The sequence below is a fragment of the Euprymna scolopes genome, chromosome 19 (assembly GCF_053919585.1).
Source record: "Euprymna scolopes isolate OS-2025 chromosome 19, ASM5391958v1, whole genome shotgun sequence".
Lineage (NCBI taxonomy): Eukaryota > Metazoa > Mollusca > Cephalopoda > Sepiida > Sepiolidae > Euprymna > Euprymna scolopes.
In genome coordinates, this window is record NC_136500.1 from 124341969 (window position 1) to 124368997 (window position 27029).

General features: G+C 31.0%; 1 protein-coding gene across 2 annotated transcripts in view; it reads right to left on the reverse strand.

Moving 5' to 3' along the window:
• The window catches only part of LOC145239959 (zonadhesin-like), a 242675-nt gene that overhangs the window by 17149 nt on the left and 198497 nt on the right, over nucleotides 1–27029 (reverse strand). For both annotated transcript variants that reach the window (XM_080103543.1, XM_080103544.1), the window contains one exon: nucleotides 5813–6011. In XM_080103543.1, coding sequence (XP_079959669.1) covers nucleotides 5875–6011 — 137 coding nt within the window. In that variant the 3' untranslated portion in view covers nucleotides 5813–5874. The remainder of the gene's footprint in view (nucleotides 1–5812; nucleotides 6012–27029) is intronic.

Genomic DNA, 27029 nt, shown 5'->3' on the forward strand with positions numbered 1-27029 from the left:
CCTAAAAATGCATGTTGACAAGGAAGGATTACAAAACATCCCCCCCATGCTCAGGTGCGACATATGGTCGATGAGCATTATAGTAGAAGGTCGCAGGCCCCACTGTTGGAATTGTCAACAGCAGGGCCATATGGCACGGGAATGTCCGAAAAGAAACCCGCAGACAGTAGTAGTAGTAGCAAAACCGGCGGCAGTGGTACCAGCAGCCCCTGAGAAGCTAACCGGAGGGGGCAAAGAAGCAACAACGTTGGAAGGCTGGACTACAGTGGTAAAGAAGAATGGCAGAACCACTAAGACCCCCTCCACAAGAGAGCAGCCCCCTGAGGTACAAGGTCGGCCGGTTCCCACAGTATCGTCAATGGTCTCTTCCACCAACGTTACCACTAAAGAAGTTGTTAGCGGCCAGAAAAGAATGCATCCGGTCTCCTCGTCTGACTCAGAAGGGGAGTACGATAAGGAAACGGCTACTGTGGTAGAGTACCAAGTGCCGAAAAAGGAAACTAAAAAGAAGGCGAGAAAAAACAAGGAGGCAGGGTCCCGTTCCCCGTCCCCTATGAATGTAGAGAAGACTGTCTCTATGGTGCAGCCACCCAAAACCCCTACCCTAACCCCATCGGCTGAACCAAAATCCCCATCCCTTTTCGATACCCCCCCCCAACCGGTGCCTGCTCGTTGTCCCGGGAGAAGCCGGCGACAAAAACCAACAGCGGTAGAAGAGCCGCCTCTGTATCTCCTGTAAGGAGTGAAAAGATGAAAAAGCTCCCCTACCTTCCTGGAGACTGGATTTGCGAAGTAGACCCCCTTCACGCTGACACGTATATAACGCAACGCCATAGGGGTCTGATTAAGCCGCTTAGAGAAATGAAAATAATCGACGGGAAAAGTGTTACAAACCCTAAAAACTTCCCAGACGCCCCCCTAGTCATGACCTTTGTGCGCCATACAAAAACTGGACGCATGAAGGCCATGTGGAATATGATTGACGACGCCAGGGGGGCGATTCCAGATTTAAAGTTGGTGGAAGAGAGGCATGACTCCCTCAATCAGCTGGCGCCGAGATGCGAAGGTAGGGTTCCTATTTACGTCCACCCTTGTTTGTATAGGGCCCTTAAATTAACGTTTCCCCTGGATGTCGGAGGTATTGCACGAGACGGACGAGTAACGTCCGAGTTGCTTTCGGGCAACCTCGCCCAGTCCTGCGGCACCCTTTCTAGCAAAAACTTTAGGTCGGTGGTTGCGGATATCTAGACACAATGGCCACGTCCTTGAGCTTGTGTAGTTTGAACGTTAGGGGCATGAGGTGCCGAAGCAAAGCCGCTAGGGTACTGAGGGACCTCATGTCAATGAATATAGATGTGGCTGCGTTACAGGAGACTCACTACGATTGCGTTGACGACCATCGGGTGCTGGAGGGGCATTATGATGTCTTTTCAACATATGGTGATAGTCAAAGTAGGGGGGTTTCTTTGTTAGTTAGGCGCACCCTTTCTGCAACGGTTAGCGTTGTTCACGCGGATACTGATGGTAGACTGATCGTGGCCGATGTTGCCGTGGCAAATAGAGCATTTCGAGTCGTGGTGGTGTATGCGCCCAATTGCGTACGGGAGCGGGTTTCCTTTTTCCGGCGGTTGGAGGTGTTTCTCGGGGGTTCGGAACGGTTAATACTAGTGGGTGATTGGAATGCCATCCTTGACCCCAGGGCAGATAAGGTGGGCGGGACTAGCGGGACGGATGGGTGTGAAACCAGTCTGTCGGACCTGATGGCTAGATGCGATCTGGTAGACAGGTATCGGGTGGATCACCCGGGGCGGGAGACGTGGACGTGGCTCTCTAGCAGGCCTTCCGCTTCAAGTACTTACTTGGATCGGTTGTTAGTTAGAAGAGGCAACATAGAATACATATCTTGTCCCACGTTCCACTGGTTAGGCCACTCTGACCACAAACTACTTGTGGCCAGGTTAGACTTAGATAGCAACCCCAAGTTAGCTGGGTACTGGAAGTTAAATACCTCCTTACTGGAGATAGGTGACTTTCGGGAAAGGCTAACTAAACACATACAGAAGGGATTAGTGGTGGGTAAACGCCAAATCTAGCATTAGAGACTTCTCTGTCAAATATGGCCAACGCCTCGTGCTAGATAGGGCCAAGGCAGAGAAGCGTCTAGAGGATAGACTATCCCGGGCGGTGGCTGGGGGGGATTCCCTAGGAATAGGTTTAGCTAAGGCGGACCTGAGTCGTTTGGCTAGCGAGCGATATCAGGGCCAGGTAGTTAGGGCTAGAATTAAAAAGATGCCCAACGAAGCTGTGAATGTTGACAAAGCCGAACGAGTCTATTCGCTCGGGCGCAAATCGGATAACTACATTCGTAAAATTCAGAGCCCGGAAGGGAACTCCTTAGTGTCGGCTCGGGGGATTTGCGAGCGGTTTCGAGTGCACTTTGAAGATCTCTTTGCGCAGCTGTCCAGGCTCCGCGTCCAGGAGTTTGGCAACTATTTGGCTGGCTCGCCCCGCCTGGAGGCGGCCCGAGCAGCTGGTTGCGATGGTCGGGTTACAGAGTGTGAGGTCATAGCTGCTATGAAGCAGGTCGCCTATAACAGATCACCAGGACTGGATGGACTACCCTACGAACTTTACTTGAGGATGTCGCACATGTTTGTTCCGATTCTGATGGGTGTGTTTAACCACTGGTTTGACACGGGATCTATCCCGAGTCAGGTTACCAAAGGAGTGGTCACACTTCTGAAGAAGAACGACACACATGTTGGGGGGATAGATGATTTTAGGCCAATCACGTTGTTGAATACGGATTTAAAAATCCTGGCCCGAGTGCTGGCGAATCGTTTGCAGATTGTTATCGCTGACTTGGTCGAACCGGATCAGAATTACGCTGTGAAGGGAAGATCAATTCAAAATAATTTGCATTTGATACGTACAGTCATAGAAAATTTAGAAGACGACACTGAAGCCGCGCTGATTAATTTGGATCAGTCCAAGGCGTTTGATAGGGTGAATCATCGTTTCCTGATGGCTGTTTTAGAGGCCGCCGGATTTGGATCCGGCTTCTGCAGATGGATTTCCATTTTGTACGCTCGGCCGACGGCAGTTGTGCAGGTCAACGGGGTGCGGTCGGCGCCGTTCGCGGTTTCTCGGTCGGTGCGACAGGGGTGTCCGTTGTCGCCCTTGCTGTATGTCCTCGCGCTGGAACCATTCCTTAGGAAAGTGAGGACCAGGGTGGCTGGACCGGCCCTGCGTGGAATTGCTCTTCCTGGCGGTGCGCGAGCCAGGGTTTCCACGTTTGCCGATGATGTCACCGTATTTGTTTCGAGCGTCGTTGATATTATTACGGTGATTAAGGCTCTCAAGCGTTATGAACAAGTTACAGGGGCCGTAGTCAATCTCAGCAAATTCGTTGGCCTGAGGTTGGCCGCTTGGCGGGGCTCGAATGCTTTGCCTGGCGCATTTGTCTGGACGGATGGCCTGGTCCGTATTCTGGGTGTTTGGTTTGGACCCGGTCTATGTCTAGATAAGAACTGGTCGGAAGTACAGAGCAAGGTCAAAGCGTCTGTGAGGGTTTGGCTTCGAAGGGGATTGTCCCTTAAAGGTAGGGCGGAGGCATGTGCCACTTATGTGTTTCCGCTGATCCTTTACCGATTGGCTGTACTTCCTCTGCCTGCGGTCCGCATGACGGCCTTAACGCGTGCGCTCTTCTTACTGTTGTGGAATGAGCGACGGCCGCTTGTCCGTAGACAGGTCTGCACTCAACGTCTTGAAGATGGGGGCCTGGGGATGCCTGACCTGGCTAGCCACAAAAATGACGAAAGGTTGGCGTTCCTGGGTAGAACTCTGATTGAGGAGTCTGATTGGGGTCCCGCGGTCGGTGCAGCTTGTCCCGACCTTATCCCTAATCATTTAATTGAATGCCAAAGAAGGCCGAGAGGGCAATCAAGATTCTTCAACGAATGCCGAAATGCGCTTAGAGCGATGCCAGGGTCCTTGGACCTTGCACAGCCTAGAAGGGCATTATATCGGGGATTAGTGGTGGGGACAGCTTCGGACCCGCTTGGGGAGCGGCTGCAGCTGTCGGAGGGGGAGGTTCGCTCTCTGTGGAATTGGGCGCCAGGCCGGGGATACCTTAACAATTCCGAATTTTCCCTGACCTGGCGATTGGTTAGAAACGCTCTACCCCTCAATCACATATTGTTTAGAATTGGTATGGTATTTAGTCCCTTTTGTCCACGGTGCGACGAAGATAGCTTAGAAACCGTAGAACATGCTTTTTATACTTGTTCCAAGCTCCGTAAATTTTGGGAGTATGTCAGTGAGGTCACGGCTCGCATCGTCCCCGATCAGGTAACGATCCTGGATTTAGCATCCGTTGTCTACAACGCAGATCCCTTGTGGCTTAGGGAGGAACGAATGGTGTTCCTAGCGACCTTGGCCGTAGCTAGACTGGTAGTGTGGGTTTCACGCATAGAGATAGGGCGTGGGGGGGAAGCCGCCTTCTCATCGGGATTTGATTTTGTATTTTAAACACCAACTTAAAATCAAAATCAGATGCGATAGAAGGAGGTTATCTCGCTCACAGTTTAGTAGAAGGTGGATTCACACCGCTAGTTTATGTGCGTTTGTACGAAACAGGCTTGAGTACGTGTTCCCTGCCTAGGCATGGCACACGCCGACCGTAAAAGCAACCCCCAGACCAGATCAAGATAATCCCGTAGTGGATCAGTCCCTTAGCTAGTTGGTATAAATGAGGTCCATGTTCCCAATTTTTATTTTTAGGTGTTAGGATACCTCCAAAGAAGCCCAGTCCTGATTAATTTATTTTAGTCCAAACCCGTCCCGATGTTATTTTTCTTGGAGGTCACCGAATATCCCTTCCTCCCCCCCCTTTTATTTTGTCCGTAGCTGTGCCCACTCTCTCTTAGGAAGTGCTCCCTTGTTTTCGGCCGATACCGGAAAACAGGAAGCATTTCAAAATTAAATAGGTAAGGGTGGGTCCGTACTAACACATTCACCGTTTAACGTTTTATTTGGTTCATTTATTTTTTATTACTGTTATTTTTCTTTATTTTGGGGTGTTTTTAAGGCTCTCATTATCCCCGCCCATCATCCGCATATATTATACACATCACAATTTCATCCGCATATATCATACACATCACAATTTCCATTTTGTCATTATTTCATTGTAAATATAAAGTCATTATATATTTTATTTAAAAAAAAAAAAAAAAAAGGAAAAGCCATTGTATATAATTTTATTGTTAAAAAAAAAAAAAAATTGTACATATTGTCATCTGGGGCTTTAAGTAGATCCAACTCCTAGAGTGAATGCGGTATTGTGGTGATTGCAACTAGTGATAGGGAATAGACAAGTGGACGACCCCCGACACCCATCTTCCCTCCCACACCCTTTCTGGCCTCATGCCACATTTAAAAAGAATTAGTTGCCTGTTTTATATAATTTTAACCCTAAAATTCTGTAAAATTTGTGATTTTTCTTCTTAAATAAATATTTAAATAAATAGAAAAGAGGCTTGCCTTTTTTCTGTTGTTCTTGGCCTTCGGGCCCGGATCAAAGTGTAGTATCTGTTCTGCAGATGCTGCACTTAAGATAATTTGTACCAGTCAATGCCTCTATACTGGGACAGTTATTATTTTTGGTAACCAGAGTGTCCCTTTTTTGCCTAATTTGCTTTGGTGGGGAAGCAAATAAATACATTAAATAGAAAAGATGGTTTTTAATATGAATATCAATACACACAAAAGAAAAACGACTTTATAGGAGTATAGATAGATTAATAATTACCTTAATTTCCATTCCATTATAACTGCAACCGCAGAAATGTGACTTAACACAAGTATCTCCCATTAGGACGAGGGGTCGTTTGCATACACAACCTTCGCCGTATTTACCAGTGCACTGCAACGCTTAAATAATGGAAAGCAGTTACGCTGGCATAACTTCGTTTTAAACATGTAACGCTGATTACCGTCGCATTTCTTTGCTGAAAAATAATGAAAACTTTTCTATAAAAAAAAACATCATGACTACAACACACACCTTATGTGAATAAATACATTACTCAAATGCTGAAGCAACAAGCGAAGAATAGAATATAAAGAACAGAGTAAAAGAGAAAAATATGACGTAAATAAATGAATGACGTAAATATAGAAGAAAACAGACGTCTGTCAGAAGAAAAAGGTTGGAAAAGGTGGAGAAAAACGTATAATGTATTAATGTTATCCAAGGAGGGGAGATATCGTCCATTTTTATGCTAAAAATATGAATTGTAATAAATAAATAAATGCAGCATAATTTGAGAACGAATAAAAATTTCGGTTATTGATTTCATTAACTTCCCTTACTCTATGGTATATAAATACTTAAACAAACTTTTAATTGTAATTTTCCATGTCTCACTGACTTTAGCAAATAAGGTGCAAACCATTATAACTATTTTCTAATATATTCTCCTCTGAAGAGATGGTAGACATCGAAATCCTATAGGATAATGAATTATAATATTTCAAATGTATTGCTTGTCTTACATAGAATAATTAAAATCTTTTGATTTGAAATTTAACCATTTCACGTAATAAATTTTAAAATTTATTGAATGACTTAAATTTGATATGTATATATATATATATATATATATATATATATATATATATATATATATATATATATATGTGTGTGTGTGTGTGTGTGTAAAGAGAGAAGCGGATCAAAGAAGTATATAAGAATTTTTCGATGAATTAAAAAGTTTGAGATGCAGATACAAGATTCTATACTAAGGCTACTGCTAGACTCCGCTTCCATATTTTGTTACCTAGCTCCTTTTCCGATAAGAAACATTAATCTTTGAAATGCTTGGCATAAAGGGCTTCGATAACCTATACACCTTACCCTGTATTCACTCGTTTCAGATTAATCAATAATCTATATGCTACAGTACAGGGTTTTGTATTATATGTTTATTTATTTTTTTTTTATTACATTTTCACCCCAAACAAGGCAAATTGCCACTTTGGTGTAGGGGGCTACTATCAGGGGCAACAACTACTGGGGTACTATGTAGGGATTTGGGCAGCGAGATGTCGGTTCACGTTACACTTGAACTTCTGCACGTCAGTACTGTTGGGGAAGCAGGGACCTGGAATGGAATTCCAGAGTCTAGCGGTTATGGGGAAGAAACTATTGGAGTAAAAAGATCTTTTACATCTAGGGATCTCTACAGTATGGGGGTGGGATTTAGCAGCCTGTCGGGTTTGTTGAGGGTGCTCACGTCGTGGGGGCACAAGTGATGGCAGTTCTTCAGAGCATTCACCACTAAAATACTTGTAGAAAAGGCAGAGGGATGCAACATTTCGTCGATGGGACAGAGGCTGAAGCTTAGATGCCTATCAGGTTTGCGACTCTCTTTTGAACTTTGTCAAGGAGCGAGAGACTAGTAGCAGATGCACCAGCCCAGATGTGGCAGCAATACTCCATACATGGGCGAATGGTGGCCTTATAGAGGTACAGGATACTTTCGGGTGTTAGTAGTTTTCTAGCACGGTAGAGAGATCCCACCTTTCTTACAGCGGCCCTGGCAATGTTTATATCTTCTATAAATATAAAAGCGAAAATGTATGTATGTGTTCGCTTTTCCTGTGTGTCTATAAAAGGTTTCTTTCAGAGAAGCGGTCGGTCGGTTCACAACTTTTTAAAACTTTTTATATCACATATAAATCGTAATATCTCACAGTTAACAACGAAGCTCGCCTGTCTATTTAATTTGCTCGATTTCGGGAAGATAAATATTCAATATTTGTCGCTCGCCGCATGTGGGTTAGTCTTTTACCTATAACATCTTGGGGGGGGGAAGCGTTCAGCAGTAAATGAAATCCCGCAGTCAAACTTGACCTCATTAACTCATTAAAACGAGCACCTGCTAAATCTAAGTAATTAAATAAATTCAAACGTGTTTCCCTTAGCATCTCGCGGTGGATCAATGGTTAACGTCGCACGTTTTTCTTTTTTTCACACTGTAATTTACAACTTTGCCTCAACGGTTCGGGTTCGATCCTCATACTTACTTTTTTTAAACCCCCCTCCCCCACACCTCCAAACACCCGGACAACGCCGGGTACCCCTCGCTAGTATCATATTGTTATTGTGTGTCTTAAAGTTCAATTGAATCACCATTAAAACGAAGAATTTCAAAATTATATAAATATAATTATATATACATAATAAAGAAATGTTATTTTTACCGCATCATGACTGTTACGTATATCTAGATAACTGAAAAATAGTTGTTGGATCTGATAATGTCAGTTGGTTGGTTAATCAATACAATACTAAATCTGATGATGTGCGTCGGTTGAATTGAATGATTTGGATAATAAAAGGAAATGTGAATACGACCTTTTTTTTTTTTTAAACCACGTTGTTTGTTTTTTGTTTTGTTTTTTAATGAAACATTGGTCCTTGCTCCTTTAATTGAAAAAAAAATTAGGGCTTGAATTACATTTTTCTAGGAGTTATAAGCTTGGAAAGACGGGGTGGAATTATTCAATATTTTTCACGAAATTTCTGACACACCTAGTCCATTACTAGTTACCGCCAAATTCATAGAGTGTTTTTGATTTTTGTAATAGAGTCTGTCTTTAAAAATTCACCAAAAATCAGGTAATTATCTAATCAATATAAAATTTTCGCTGATTAATAAGCGAAGAATTCACTTTATATCAGTGTAACTTTTTTTCATATTCGTTGTATGAATATATATTTGGGGACGTCATGCCCCCTTCCTTATTTATCTCTTGTTTGACATCTTAATTCCAAGCGATCCACTAAGCAAACACTCATTTTGTGGTAGGAGGGTAAACGAGTATAGAATAAATTTTGATATCGGAGATGGAAATCCGAAATTTGAATTTATTTACTTTTTTTTTATCTTTTGCGTTTTGCAGTGTTAGATTTTTTTTTTTTTAGATCTTTTAGATAAGAATTAAAAAAAAAATTTAATCAATAAATCGAAGTCAAGAAAGGTATATAAACGCTGTTGAAAACTATTACGATACCAGACTAAAGTAGTGTAGAAAGTTCTATGATTCAGTTTGTGGAAGGGGAGTTGAAGACAAGTCAATTATTTGTGACTTAGGCCCGCGTTGTAGTGAACCTGAAAACGTTAACCCCCGAGAAGTTGTCCCCCAGAGGCCTCGACGTGAGAGGAGGCGGCCTGCTTGGATGGAGGATTACGAAGTATCCTATTGATCTCGAAGATCAGGGGGGCGTGTGGTGTAAATGAAGAAAAAGAGAAACAAGACCGACCGACCGCGTTTTTGTGTGGCTTACCTCGTGTTCATAATGAAGAAGAAAGAAACAAAAATGGCTGCCCTGTTTGTTTATATGCCTACAGGGTGACCATGAGGTATGCAAATGAGATGCTCCTGATTGGAAATAAAAGAGGAGTGATTTGGGGAAGGAGGGCATTCTGAAGTTTGATTGCGAGCAGAGAAGGTGTATTTGTAGAAGAGAAAAGCTAAAGTTGCAGAAGTTCGTTTTGGAGTGGAGAGAAGACGCGTCAAGTGGGAACGGGAAGGTGAAAGTTCGGACAGCAGTGTCACGCAAACGACAAGACTAAAGTAGTGTAGAAAGTTCTATGATTCAGTTTGTGGAAGGGGAATTGAAGACAAGTCAATTATTTGTGGTACTTATAAGCATTGAATACATATAATCGCAGTGGAATAATTGAAATACTGAGAAAAAATAATCAAAGACAAAAGAGATGGATAAGAACTCAAATTTGATGAAAGTATATTTGAATAGCAAAGCTATTGAGAAGTTTTGTACCTTTGTGATATTATTTGAATACAGCGTGGAGCATTTGCTAAGTGTGATTGCAAGAGTTCAGGGAACTTCTGCCATAACTAACCAATCAGCTAAGCTTTACGATTGCTGACCAAAGGAAGAGTTTATCAGACGTGTACGCAGTGTGATGATGTGTGAACGTGAAACGTGGCCAGCAAGGATGACGGCCATAAATTGCATGAAGAGAAATTATATGAAAATTATATGTTGAATGTTTAATGCAAGTCAGGTTTAGTTATGAAATGTTATATGAATGAAATTCATATGGCAATTATTAGTTTACGGAATCTGAATCAGAAAAAAACATATATTTGAAATACTCCTATCATTAATCTTCTAATTTATTTCAGTTGCTTTCAATCAAGTAGATTTAATGGGAAATATACAATATGACATAATGAAATATATTTTTTTAATAATCACGTAATAAATAATCTCATTTACTTATGTTACCCTTAAATAGGAATCATTTAAGTTACAGATGTAAAAACATAATTGAAGAATTATAATCAATAAATTATTAATTTATTTCAGTTACAATTAAGTAGCAGTTGCTTTAATCTATATAATCATAAAACTCAAATGACATTCTAACGGGTGTTGTAAATCAACATCAGGTTTACGACTTCCGGTTGAATAATCAACGTGACAATAAAACGTATTGTTTAACTGTGTACGTCCCAATTGTTATTTTTTTTCGCGTTTAAATTATCCAAATAAACAATTGTTAATACTTTCTGCATTTTTGCCAACATCGTTCATTTCCATATTAAGGTTAAGTTATTTTAACGCAATTTTCTTACAAATAAATCTATTTTAACCCGTTGACAACTACAGTACCATTTTACAACAGCGATTTACCCACCGACTTCCTTTTTGTTTTAAATTTATTGTCCAATTTCAATACACCTCCTTTAAAAATCATTCATACATTTTCTTCTACACTACCAACATAAATAACTAACCCCGAAAATACGTTTTTCTTTATTTGTTTTACAGATAAATAATCAACGCAACAATAAAACGTGTTGTTTTACTGTGTACGTTTTAAGCGTTCCAATTGTTTTCTTTTTTCGCGTTTTAATGAAAAGATATATCAAAATTTGAATTTACCTTAAAGTATTATGGTATCTGTTAAGTGCGCATTTACCTATAAACATGGAAACCACCTTATAATTCAATGGCTGTAAGATTTTTCCCCCAAAAGAAAACAATTATAAGCGGCCCGACTCATAGAAATCTATACATATTTTTCATTTTACAATACTTACATAGAAATGTTTGTGTTATATCTAAAAAAACTATTTTCTTTACGTCACAAGTCTCACACTCATACATTAATTCCATAGCTAATATAACATATGTTCTCATTTATTTCATTTACTGATATAATAGGGTTGCCATTGCTTCAGGAGCAGATGTACAACATAGTTAAAGAAATATATAATTTAAAATATTCTCATAATCAATGTTCACATTTCTTTCATTTACTTATATAATAGGTTTACCATTGCTTCAGGATCAGATGAACAACATATTTAAAGAAATATATAATTTAAAATATTCCCATAATCAATGTTCTCATTTGTTTCATTTACTTATATAATAGGTTTACCATTGCTTCAGGATCAGATGAACAACATATTTAAAGAAATATATAATTTAAAATATTCCCATAATCAATGTTCACATTTGTTTCATTTACTTATATAATAGGTTTACCATTGCTTCAGGATCAGATGAACAACATATTTAAAGAAATATATAATTTAAAATATTGCCATAATCAATGTGCTCATTTGTTTCATTTACTTATATAATAGGTTTGTCATTGCTTCAGGATCAGATGAACAACATATTTAAAGAAATATATAATTTAAAATATTCCCATAATCAATGCTCTCATTTGTTTCATTTACTTATATAATAGGTTTACCATTGCTTCAGGATCAGATGAACAACATATTTAAAGAAATATATAATTTAAAATATTCCCATAATTAATGTTCACATTTGTTTCATTTACTTATATAATAGGTTTACCATTGCTTCAGGATCAGATGAACAACATATTTAAAGAAATATATAATTTAAAATATTCCCATAATCAATCTTCACATTTTTTTTCATTTACTTATATAATAGGTTTACCATTGCTTCAGGATCAGATGAACAACATATTTAAAGAAATATATAATTTAAAATATTCCCATAATCAATGTTCACATTTCTTTCATTTACTTATGTAATAGGTTTGCCATTGCTTCAGGATCAGATGAACAACATATTTAAAGAAATATATAATTTAAAATATTCCCAAAATCAATGTTCTCATTTGTTTCATTTACTTATATAATAGGTTTACCATTGCTTCAGGATCAGATGAACAACATATTTAAAGAAATATATAATTTAAAATATTCCCATAATCAATGTTCTGATTTGTTTCATTAACTTATATAATAGGTTTACCATTGCTTCAGGATCAGATGAACAACATATTTAAAGAAATATATAATTTAAAATATTCCCATAATCAATGTTCTCATTTGTTTCATTTACTTATATAATAGGTTTACCATTGCTTCAGGAACAGATGAACAACATATTTAAAGAAATATATAATTTAAAATATTCCCATAATCAATGTTCACATTTCTTTCATTTACTTATATAATAGGTTTGCCATTGCTTCAGGATCAGATGAACAACATATTTAAAGAAATATATAATTTAAATTATTCCCATAATCAATCTTCACATTTGTTTCATTTACTTATATAATAGGTTTACCATTGCTTCAGGATCAGATGAACAACATATTTAAAGAAATATATAATTTAAAATATTCCCATAATCAATGTTCACATTTGTTTCATTTACTTATATAATAGGTTTACCATTGCTTCAGGATCAGATGAACAACATATTTAAAGAAATATATAATTTAAAATATTCCCATAATCAATGTTCACATTTGTTTCATTTACTTATATAATAGGTTTACCATTGCTTCAGGATCAGATGAACAACATATTTAAAGAAATATATAATTTAAAATATTCCCATAATCAATGTTCACATTTGTTTCATTAACTTATATAATAGGTTTACCATTGCTTCAAGATCAGATGAACAACATATTTAAAGAAATATATAATTTAAAATATTCCCATAATCAATGTTCTCATTTGTTTCATTTACTTATATAATAGGTTTACCATTGCTTCAGGAACAGATGAACAACATATTTAAAGAAATATATAATTTAAAATATTCCCATAATCAATGTTCACATTTCTTTCATTTACTTATATAATAGGTTTGCCATTGCTTCAGGATCAGATGAACAACATATTTAAAGAAATATATAATTTAAATTATTCCCATAATCAATGTTCACATTTGTTTCATTTACTTATATAATAGGTTTACCATTGCTTCAGGATCAGATGAACAACATATTTAAAGAAATATATAATTTAAAATATTCCCATAATCAATGTTCACATTTGTTTCATTTACTTATATAATAGGTTTACCATTGCTTCAGGATCAGATGAACAACATATTTAAAGAAATATATAATTTAAAATATTCCCATAATCAATGTTCACATTTGTTTCATTTACTTATATAATAGGTTTACCATTGCTTCAGGATCAGATGAACAACATATTTAAAGAAATATATAATTTAAAATATTCCCATAATCAATGTTCACATTTGTTTCATTAACTTATATAATAGGTTTACCATTGCTTCAGGATCAGATGAACAACATATTTAAAGAAATATATAATTTAAAATATTCCCATAATCAATGTTCTCATTTGTTTCATTTACTTATATAATAGGTTTACCATTGCTTCAGGAACAGATGAACAACATATTTAAAGAAATATATAATTTAAAATATTCCCATAATCAATGTTCACATTTCTTTCATTTACTTATATAATAGGTTTGCCATTGCTTCAGGATCAGATGAACAACATATTTAAAGAAATATATAATTTAAATTATTCCCATAATCAATGTTCTGATTTGTTTCATTTACTTATATAATAGGTTTACCATTGCTTCAGGATCAGATGAACAACATATTTAAAGAAATATATAATTTAAAATATTCCCATAATCAATGTTCTATTTTGTTTCATTTACTTATATAATAGGTTTACCATTGCTTCAGGATCAGATGAACAACATATTTACAGAAATATATAATTTAAAATATTCCCATAATCAATGTTCTGATTTGTTTCATTAACTTATATAATAGGTTTACCATTGCTTCAGGATCAGATGAACAACATATTTAAAGAAATATATAATTTAAAATATTCCCATAATCAATGTTCACATTTGTTTCATTTACTTATATAATAGGTTTACCATTGCTTAAGGATCAGATGAACAACATATTTAAAGAAATATATAATTTAAAATATTCCCATAATCAATGTTCTCATTCGTTTCATTTACTTATATAATAGGTTTACCATTGCTTCAGGATCAGATGAACAACATATTTAAAGAAATATATAATTTAAAATATTCCCATAATCAATGTCTCCATTTATTTCATTTACTTATATAATAGGTTTGACATTGCTTCAGGATCAGATGAACAACATATTTAAAGAAATATATAATTTAAAATATTCCCATAATCAATGTTCTCATTTGTTTCATTTACTTATATAATAGGTTTACCATTGCTTCAGGATCAGATGAACAACATATTTAAAGAAATATATAATTTAAAATATTCCCATAATTAATGTTCACATTTCTTTCATTTACTTATATAATAGGTTTACCATTGCTTCAGGATCAGATGAACAACATATTTAAAGAAATATATAATTTAAAATATTCCCATAATCAATGTTCACATTTCTTTCATTTACTTATATAATAGGTTTACCATTGCTTCAGGATCAGATGAACAACTTATTTAAAGAAATATATAATTTAAAATATTCCCATAATCAATCTTCACATTTCTTTCATTTACTTATATAACAGGTTTACCATTGCTTCAGGAACAGATGAACAACATATTTACAGAAATATATAATTAAAAATATTCCCATAATCAATCTTCACATTTCTTTCATTTACTTATATAACAGGTTTACCATTGCTTCAGGAACAGATGAACAACATATTTAAAGAAATATATAATTTAAAATATTCCCATAATCAATGTTCACATTTCTTTTTTTTACTTATATAATAGGTTTACCATTGCTTCAGGATCAGATGAACAACATATTTAAAGAAATATATAATTTAAAATATTCCCATAATCAATGTTCTCATTTGTTTCATTTACTTATATAATAGGTTTACCATTGCTTCAGGATCAGATGAACAACAACATATTTAAAGAAATATATAATTTAAAATATTCCCATAATCAATGTTCTCATTTGTTTCATTTACTTATATAATAGGTTTACCATTGCTTCAGGATCAGATGAACAACATATTTAAAGAAATATATAATTTAAAATATTCCCATAATCAATGTTCTCATTTGTTTCATTTACTTATATAATTGGTTTACCATTGCTTCAGGATCAGATGAACAACATATTTAAAGAAATATATAATTTAAAATATTCCCATAATCAATGTTCACATTTGTTTCATTTACTTATATAATAGGTTTACCATTGCTTCAGGATCAGATGAACAACATATTTAAAGAAATATATAATTTAAAATATTCCCATAATCAATGTTCTCATTTGTTTCATTTACTTTTATAATAGGTTTACCATTGCTTCAGGATCAGATGAACTACATATTTAAAGAAATATATAATTTAAAATATTCCCATAATCAATGTTCTCATTTGTTTCATTTACTTATATAATAGGTTTACCATTGCTTCAGGATCAGATGAACAACATATTTAAAGAAATATATAATTAAAAATATTCCCATAATCAATGTTCACATTTCTTTCATTTACTTATATAATAGGTTTACCATTGCTTCAGGATCAGATGAACAACATATTTAAAGAAATATATAATTTAAAATATTCCCATAATCAATCTTCACATTTCTTTCATTTACTTATATAATAGGTTTACCATTGCTTCAGGAACAGATGAACAACATATTTAAAGAAATATATAATTTAAAATGTTCCCATAATCAATGTTCACATTTCTTTCATTTACTTATATAATAGGTTTACCATTGCTTCAGGATCAGATGAACAACATATTTAAAGAAATATATAATTTAAAATATTCCCATAATCAATGTTCACATTTGTTTCATTTACTTATATAATAGGTTTACCATTGCTTCAGGATCAGATGAACAACATATTTAAAGAAATATATAATTTAAAATATTCCCATAATCAATGTTCTCATTTGTTTCATTTACTTATATAATAGGTTTACCATTGCTTCAGGAACAGATGAACAACATATTTAAAGAAATATATAATTTAAAATATTCCCATAATCAATGTTCTCATTTGTTTCATTTACTTATATAATAGGTTTACCATTGCTTCAGGATCAGATGAACAACATATTTAAAGAAATATATAATTTAAAATATTCCCATAATCAATGTTCACATTTCTTTCATTTACTTATATAATAGGTTTACCATTGCTTCAGTATCAGATGAACAACATATTTAAAGAAATATATAATTTAAAATATTCCCATAATCAATCTTCACATTTCTTTCATTTACTTATATAACAGGTTTACCATTGCTTCAGGAACAGATGAACAACATATTTAAAGAAATATATAATTTAAAATATTCCCATAATCAATGTTCACATTTCTTTCATTTACTTATATAGTAGGTTTACCATTGCTTCAGGATCAGATGAACAACATATTTAAAGAAATATATAATTTAAAATATTCCCATTATCAATGTTCACATTTTTTTCATTTACTTATATAATAGGTTTACCATTGCTTCAGGATCAGATGAACAACATATTTAAAGAAATATATAATTTAAAATATTCCCATAATCAATCTTCACATTTCTTTCATTTACTTATATAACAGGTTTACCATTGCTTCAGGAACAGATGAACAACATATTTAAAGAAATATATAATTTAAAATATTCCCATAATCAATGTTCTCATTTGTTTCATTTACTTATATAATAGGTTTGTCATTGCTTCAGGATCAGATGAACAACATATTTAAAGAAATATATAATTTAAAATATTCCCATAATCAATGTTCTCATTTGTTTCATTTACTTATATAATAGGTTTACCATTGCTTCAGGATCAGATGAACAACATATTTAAAGAAATATATAATTTAAAATATTCCCATAATCAATGTTCTCATTTGTTTCATTTACTTATATAATAGGTTTACCATTGCTTCAGGATCAGATGAACAACATATTTAAAGAAATATATAATTTAAAATATTCCCATAATCAATGTTCACATTTCTTTCATTCACTTATATAATAGGTTTACCATTGCTTCAGGATCAGATGAACAACATATTTAAAGAAATATATAATTTAAAATATTCCCATAATCAATGTTCTCATTTGTTTCATTTACTTATATAATAGGTTTACCATTGCTTCAGGATCAGATGAACAACATATTTAAAGAAATATATAATTTAAAATATTCCCATAATCAATGTTCTCATTTGTTTCATTTACTTATATAATAGGTTTAACATTGCTTCAGGATCAGATGAACAACATATTTAAAGAAATATATAATTTAAAATATTCCCATAATCAATGTTCACATTTCTTTCATTCACTTATATAATAGGTTTACCATTGCTTCAGGATCAGATGAACAACATATTTAAAGAAATATATAATTTAAAATATTCCCATAATCAATGTGCTCATTTGTTTCATTTACTTATATAATAGGTTTACCATTGCTTCAGGATCAGATGAACAACATATTTAAAGAAATATATAATTTAAAATATTCCCATAATCAATCTTCACATTTCTTTCATTTACTTATATAATAGGTTTGTCATTGCTTCAGGATCAGATGAACAACATATTTAAAGAAATATATAATTTAAAATATTCCCATAATCAATGTTCTCATTTGTTTCATTTACTTATATAATAGGTTTACCATTGCTTCAGGATCAGATGAACAACATATTTAAAGAAATATATAATTTAAAATATTCCCATAATCAATGTTCACATTTCTTTCATTTACTTATATAATAGGTTTGTCATTGCTTCAGGATCAGATGAACAACATATTTAAAGAAATATATAATTTAAAATATTCCCATAATCAATGTTCTCATGTGTTTCATTTACTTATATAATAGGTTTACCATTGCTTCAGGATCAGATGAACAACATATTTAAAGAAATATATAATTTAAAATATTCCCATAATCAATGTTCACATTTGTTTCATTTACTTATATAATAGGTTTACCATTGCTTCAGGATCAGATGAACAACATATTTAAAGAAATATATAATTTAAAATATTCCCATAATCAATGTTCTGATTTGTTTCATTTACTTATATAATAGGTTTACCATTGCTTCAGGATCAGATGAACAACATATTTAAAGAAATATATAATTTAAAATATTCCCATAATCAATGTCTCCATTTATTTCATTTACTTATATAATAGGTTTGACATTGCTTCAGGATCAGATGAACAACATATTTAAAGAAATATATAATTTAAAATATTCCCATAATCAATGTTCACATTTGTTTCATTTACTTATATAATAGGTTTACCATTGCTTCAGGATCAGATGAACAACATATTTAAAGAAATATATAATTTAAAATATTCCCATAATTAATGTTCACATTTCTTTCATTTACTTATATAATAGGTTTACCATTGCTTCAGGATCAGATGAACAACATATTTAAAGAAATATATAATTTAAAATATTCCCATAATCAATGTTCACATTTGTTTCATTTACTTATATAATAGGTTTACCATTGCTTCAGGATCAGATGAACAACATATTTAAAGAAATATATAATTTAAAATATTCCCATAATCAATGTTCTCATTTGTTTCATTTACTTATATAATAGGTTTACCATTGCTTCAGGATCAGATGAACAACATATTTAAAGAAATATATAATTTAAAATATTCCCATAATCAATGTTCTCATTTGTTTCATTTACTTATATAATAGGTTTAACATTGCTTCAGGATCAGATGAACAACATATTTAAAGAAATATATAATTTAAAATATTCCCATAATCAATGTTCACATTTCTTTCATTCACTTATATAATAGGTTTACCATTGCTTCAGGATCAGATGAACAACATATTTAAAGAAATATATAATTTAAAATATTCCCATAATCAATGTGCTCATTTGTTTCATTTACTTATATAATAGGTTTACCATTGCTTCAGGATCAGATGAACAACATATTTAAAGAAATATATAATTTAAAATATTCCCATAATCAATCTTCACATTTCTTTCATTTACTTATATAATAGGTTTGTCATTGCTTCAGGATCAGATGAACAACATATTTAAAGAAATATATAATTTAAAATATTCCCATAATCAATGTTCTCATTTGTTTCATTTACTTATATAATAGGTTTACCATTGCTTCAGGATCAGATGAACAACATATTTAAAGAAATATATAATTTAAAATATTCCCATAATCAATGTTCACATTTCTTTCATTTACTTATATAATAGGTTTGTCATTGCTTCAGGATCAGATGAACAACATATTTAAAGAAATATATAATTTAAAATATTCCCATAATCAATGTTCTCATGTGTTTCATTTACTTATATAATAGGTTTACCATTGCTTCAGGATCAGATGAACAACATATTTAAAGAAATATATAATTTAAAATATTCCCATAATCAATGTTCACATTTGTTTCATTTACTTATATAATAGGTTTACCATTGCTTCAGGATCAGATGAACAACATATTTAAAGAAATATATAATTTAAAATATTCCCATAATCAATGTTCTGATTTGTTTCATTTACTTATATAATAGGTTTACCATTGCTTCAGGATCAGATGAACAACATATTTAAAGAAATATATAATTTAAAATATTCCCATAATCAATGTCTCCATTTATTTCATTTACTTATATAATAGGTTTGACATTGCTTCAGGATCAGATGAACAACATATTTAAAGAAATATATAATTTAAAATATTCCCATAATCAATGTTCACATTTGTTTCATTTACTTATATAATAGGTTTACCATTGCTTCAGGATCAGATGAACAACATATTTAAAGAAATATATAATTTAAAATATTCCCATAATTAATGTTCACATTTCTTTCATTTACTTATATAATAGGTTTACCATTGCTTCAGGATCAGATGAACAACATATTTAAAGAAATATATAATTTAAAATATTCCCATAATCAATGTTCACATTTGTTTCATTTACTTATATAATAGGTTTACCATTGCTTCAGGATCAGATGAACAACATATTTAAAGAAATATATAATGTAAAATATTCCCATAATCAATGTTCTGATTTGTTTCATTTACTTATATAATAGGTTTACCATTGCTTCAGGATCAGATGAACAACATATTTAAAGAAATATATAATTTAAAATATTCCCATAATCAATGTTCTCATTTGTTTCATTTACTTATATAATAGGTTTACCATTGCTTCAGGATCAGATGAACAACATATTTAAAGAAATATATAATTTAAAATATTCCCATAATCAATGTTCTGATTTGTTTCATTAACTTATATAATAGGTTTACCATTGCTTCAGGATCAGATGAACAACATATTTAAAGAAATATATAATTTAAAATATTCCCATAATCAATGTTTACATTTGTTTCATTTACTTATATAATAGGTTTACCATTGCTTCAGGATCAGATGAACAACATATTTAAAGAAATATATAATTTAAAATATTCCCATAATCAATGTTCTCATTTGTTTCATTTACTTATATAATAGGTTTACCATTGCTTCAGGATCAGATGAACAACATATTTAAAGAAATATATAATTTAAAATATTCCCATAATCAATGTTCTGATTTGTTTCATTAACTTATATAATAGGTTTACCATTGCTTCAGGATCAGATGAACAACATATTTAAAGAAATATATAATTTAAAATATTCCCATAATCAATGTTCACATTTGTTTCATTTACTTATATAATAGGTTTACCATTGCTTAAGGATCAGATGAACAACATATTTAAAGAAATATATAATTTAAAATATTCCCATAATCAATGTTCACATTTCTTTCATTTACTTATATAACAGGTTTACCATTGCTTCAGGAACAGATGAACAACATATTTAAAGAAATATATAATTTAAAATATTCCCATAATCAATGTCTCCATTTATTTCATTTACTTATATAATAGGTTTGACATTGCTTCAGGATCAGATGAACAACATATTTAAAGAAATATATAATTTAAAATATTCCCATAATCAATGTTCTCATTTGTTTCATTTACTTATATAACAGGTTTACCATTGCTTCAGGAACAGATGAACAACATATTTAAAGAAATATATAATTTAAAATATTCCCATAATCAATCTTCACATTTCTTTCATTTACTTATATAACAGGTTTACCATTGCTTCAGGAACAGATGAACAACATATTTAAAGAAATATATAATTTAAAATATTCCCATAATCAATGTTCTCATTCGTTTCATTTACTTATATAATAGGTTTACCATTGCTTCAGGATCAGTGAACAACATATTTAAAGAAATATATAACTTAAAATATTCCCATAATCAATGTTCTCATTTCTTTCATTTACTTATATAATAGGTTTACCATTGCTTCAGGATCAGATGAACAACATATTTAAAGAAATATATAATTTAAAATATTCCCACAATCAATGTTCTCATTTCTTTCATTTACTTATATAATAGGTTTACCATTGCTTCAGGATCAGATGAACAACATATTTAAAGAAATATATAATTTAAAATATTCCCATAATCAATGTCTCCATTTATTTCATTTACTTATATAATAGGTTTGACATTGCTTCAGGATCAGATGAACAACATATTTAAAGAAATATATAATTTAAAATATTCCCATAATCAATGTTCTCATTTGTTTCATTTACTTATATAATAGGTTTACCATTGCTTCAGGATCAGATGAACAACATATTTAAAGAAATATATAATTTAAAATATTCCCATAATTAATGTTCACATTTCTTTCATTTACTTATATAATAGGTTTACCATTGCTTCAGGATCAGATGAACAACATATTTAAAGAAATATATAATTTAAAATATTCCCATAATCAATGTTCACATTTCTTTCATTTACTTATATAATAGGTTTACCATTGCTTCAGGATCAGATGAACAACATATTTAAAGAAATATATAATTTAAAATATTCCCATAATCAATCTTCACATTTCTTTCATTTACTTATATAACAGGTTTACCATTGCTTCAGGAACAGATGAACAACATATTTACAGAAATATATAATTTAAAATATTCCCATAATCAATGTTCTCATTTGTTTCATTTACTTATATAATAGGTTTACCATTGCTTCAGGATCAGATGAACAACATATTTAAAGAAATATATAATTTAAAATATTCCCATAATCAATGTTCTCATTTGTTTCATTTACTTATATAATAGGTTTACCATTGCTTCAGGATCAGATGAACAACATATTTAAAGAAATATATAATTTAAAATATTCCCATAATCAATGTTCACATTTGTTTCATTTACTTATATAATAGGTTTACCATTGCTTCAGGATCAGATGAACAACATATTTAAAGAAATATATAATTTAAATTATTCCCATAATCAATGTTCTCATTTGTTTCATTTACTTATATAATAGGTTTACCATTGCTTCAGGATCAGATGAACAACATATTTAAAGAAATATATAATTTAAAATATTCCCATAATCAATGTTCTCATTTGTTTCATTTACTTATATAATAGGTTTACCATTGCTTCAGGATCAGATGAACAACATATTTAAAGAAATATATAATTAAAAATATTCCCATAATCAATGTTCACATTTCTTTCATTTACTTATATAATAGGTTTACCATTGCTTCAGGATCAGATGAACAACATATTTAAAGAAATATATAATTTAAAATATTCCCATAATCAATCTTCACATTTCTTTCATTTACTTATATAACAGGTTTACCATTGCTTCAGGAACAGATGAACAACATATTTAAAGAAATATATAATTTAAAATGTTCCCATAATCAATGTTCACATTTCTTTCATTTACTTATATAATAGGTTTACCATTGCTTCAGGATCAGATGAACAACATATTTAAAGAAATATATAATTTAAAATATTCCCATAATCAATGTTCACATTTGTTTCATTTACTTATATAATAGGTTTACCATTGCTTCAGGATCAGATGAACAACATATTTAAAGAAATATATAATTTAAAATATTCCCATAATCAATGTTCTCATTTGTTTCATTTACTTATATAATAGGTTTACCATTGCTTCAGGAACAGATGAACAACATATTTAAAGAAATATATAATTTAAAATATTCCCATAATCAATGTTCTCATTTGTTTCATTTACTTATATAATAGGTTTACCATTGCTTCAGGATCAGATGAACAACATATTTAAAGAAATATATAATTTAAAATATTCCCATAATCAATGTTCACATTTCTTTCATTTACTTATATAATAGGTTTACCATTGCTTCAGGATCAGATGAACAACATATTTAAAGAAATATATAATTTAAAATATTCCCATAATCAATCTTCACATTTCTTTCATTTACTTATATAACAGGTTTACCATTGCTTCAGGAACAGATGAACAAAATATTTAAAGAAATATATAATTTAAAATATTCCCATAATCAATGTTCACATTTCTTTCATTTACTTATATAATAGGTTTACCATTGCTTCAGGATCAGATGAACAACATATTTAAAGAAATATATAATTTAAAATATTCCCATTATCAATGTTCACATTTTTTTCATTTACTTATATAATAGGTTTACCATTGCTTCAGGATCAGATGAACAACATATTTAAAGAAATATATAATTGAAAATATTCCCATAATCAATGTTCTCATTTGTTTCATTTACTTATATAATAGGTTTACCATTGCTTCAGGATCAGATGAACAACATATTTAAAGAAATATATAATTTAAAATATTCCCATAATCAATGTTCACATTTCTTTCATTTACTTATATAATAGGTTTACCATTGCTTCAGGATCAGATGAACAACATATTTAAAGAAATATATAATTTAAAATATTCCCATAATCAATGTTCTCATTTGTTTCATTTACTTATATAATAGGTTTACCATTGCTTCAGGATCAGATGAACAACATATTTAAAGAAATATATAATTTAAAATATTCCCATAATCAATGTTCTCATTTGTTTCATTTACTTATATAATAGGTTTAACATTGCTTCAGGATCAGATGAACAACATATTTAAAGAAATATATAATTTAAAATATTCCCATAATCAATGTTCACATTTCTTTCATTCACTTATATAATAGGTTTACCATTGCTTCAGGATCAGATGAACAACATATTTAAAGAAATATATAATTTAAAATATTCCCATAATCAATGTGCTCATTTGTTTCATTTACTTATATAATAGGTTTACCATTGCTTCAGGATCAGATGAACAACATATTTAAAGAAATATATAATTTAAAATATTCCCATAATCAATGTTCACATTTCTTTCATTTACTTATATAATAGGTTTGTCATTGCTTCAGGATCAGATGAACAACATATTTAAAGAAATATATAATTTAAAATATTCCCATAATCAATGTTCTCATTTGTTTCATTTACTTATATAATAGGTTTACCATTGCTTCAGGATCAGATGAACAACATATTTAAAGAAATATATAATTTAAAATATTCCCATAATCAATGTTCACATTTCTTTCATTTACTTATATAATAGGTTTGTCATTGCTTCAGGATCAGATGAACAACATATTTAAAGAAATATATAATTTAAAATATTCCCATAATCAATGTTCTCATGTGTTTCATTTACTTATATAATAGGTTTACCATTGCTTCAGGATCAGATGAACAACATATTTAAAGAAATATATAATTTAAAATATTCCCATAATCAATGTTCACATTTGTTTCATTTACTTATATAATAGGTTTACCATTGCTTCAGGATCAGATGAACAACATATTTAAAGAAATATATAATTTAAAATATTCCCATAATCAATCTTCACATTTCTTTCATTTACTTATATAATAGGTTTACCATTGCTTAAGGATCAGATGAACAACATATTTAAAGAAATATATAATTTAAAATATTCCCATAATCAATGTTCTCATTCGTTTCATTTACTTATATAATAGGTTTACCATTGCTTCAGGATCAGATGAACAACATATTTAAAGAAATATATAATTTAAAATATTCCCATAATTAATGTTCACATTTCTTTCATTTACTTATATAATAGGTTTACCATTGCTTCAGGATCAGATGAACAACATATTTAAAGAAATATATAATTTAAAATATTCCCATAATCAATGTTCACATTTGTTTCATTTACTTATATAATAGGTTTACCATTGCTTCAGGATCAGATGAACAACATATTTAAAGAAATATATAATTTAAAATATTCCCATAATTAATGTTCACATTTCTTTCATTTACTTATATAATAGGTTTACCATTGCTTCAGGATCAGATGAACAACATATTTAAAGAAATATATAATTTAAAATATTCCCATAATCAATGTCTCCATTTATTTCATTTACTTATATAATAGGTTTGACATTGCTTCAGGATCAGATGAACAACATATTTAAAGAAATATATAATTTAAAATATTCCCATAATCAATGTTCACATTTGTTTCATTTACTTATATAATAGGTTTACCATTGCTTCAGGATCAGATGAACAACATATTTAAAGAAATATATAATTTAAAATATTCCCATAATTAATGTTCACATTTCTTTCATTTACTTATATAATAGGTTTACCATTGCTTCAGGATCAGATGAACAACATATTTAAAGAAATATATAATTTAAAATATTTCCATAATCAATGTTCACATTTGTTTCATTTACTTATATAATAGGTTTACCATTGCTTCAGGATCAGATGAACAACATATTTAAAGAAATATATAATTTAAAATATTCCCATAATTAATGTTCACATTTCTTTCATTTACTTATATAATAGGTTTACCATTGCTTCAGGATCAGATGAACAACATATTTAAAGCAATATATAATTTAAAATATTTCCATAATCAATGTTCACATTTGTTTCATTTACTTATATAATAGGTTTACCATTGCTTCAGGATCAGATGAACAACATATTTAAAGAAATATATAATGTAAAATATTCCCATAATCAATGTTCTGATTTGTTTCATTTACTTATATAATAGGTTTACCATTGCTTCAGGATCAGATGAACAACATATTTAAAGAAATATATAATTTAAAATATTCCCATAATCAATGTTTACATTTCTTTCATTTACTTATATAATAGGTTTACCATTGCTTCAGGATCAGATGAACAACATATTTAAAGAAATATATAATTTAAAATATTCCCATAATCAATGTTTTCATTTGTTTCATTTACTTATATAATAGGTTTACCATTGCTTCAGGATCAGATGAACAACATATTTAAAGAAATATATAATTTAAAATATTCCCATAATCAATGTTCTGATTTGTTTCATTAACTTATATAATAGGTTTTCCATTGCTTCAGGATCAGATGAACAACATATTTAAAGAAATATATAATTTAAAATATTCCCATAATCAATGTTCACATTTGTTTCATTTACTTATATAATAGGTTTACCATTGCTTCAGGATCAGATGCACAACATATTTAAAGAAATATATAATTTAAAATATTCCCATAATCAATGTTCTCATTTGTTTCATTTACTTATATAATAGGTTTACCATTGCTTCAGGATCAGATGAACAA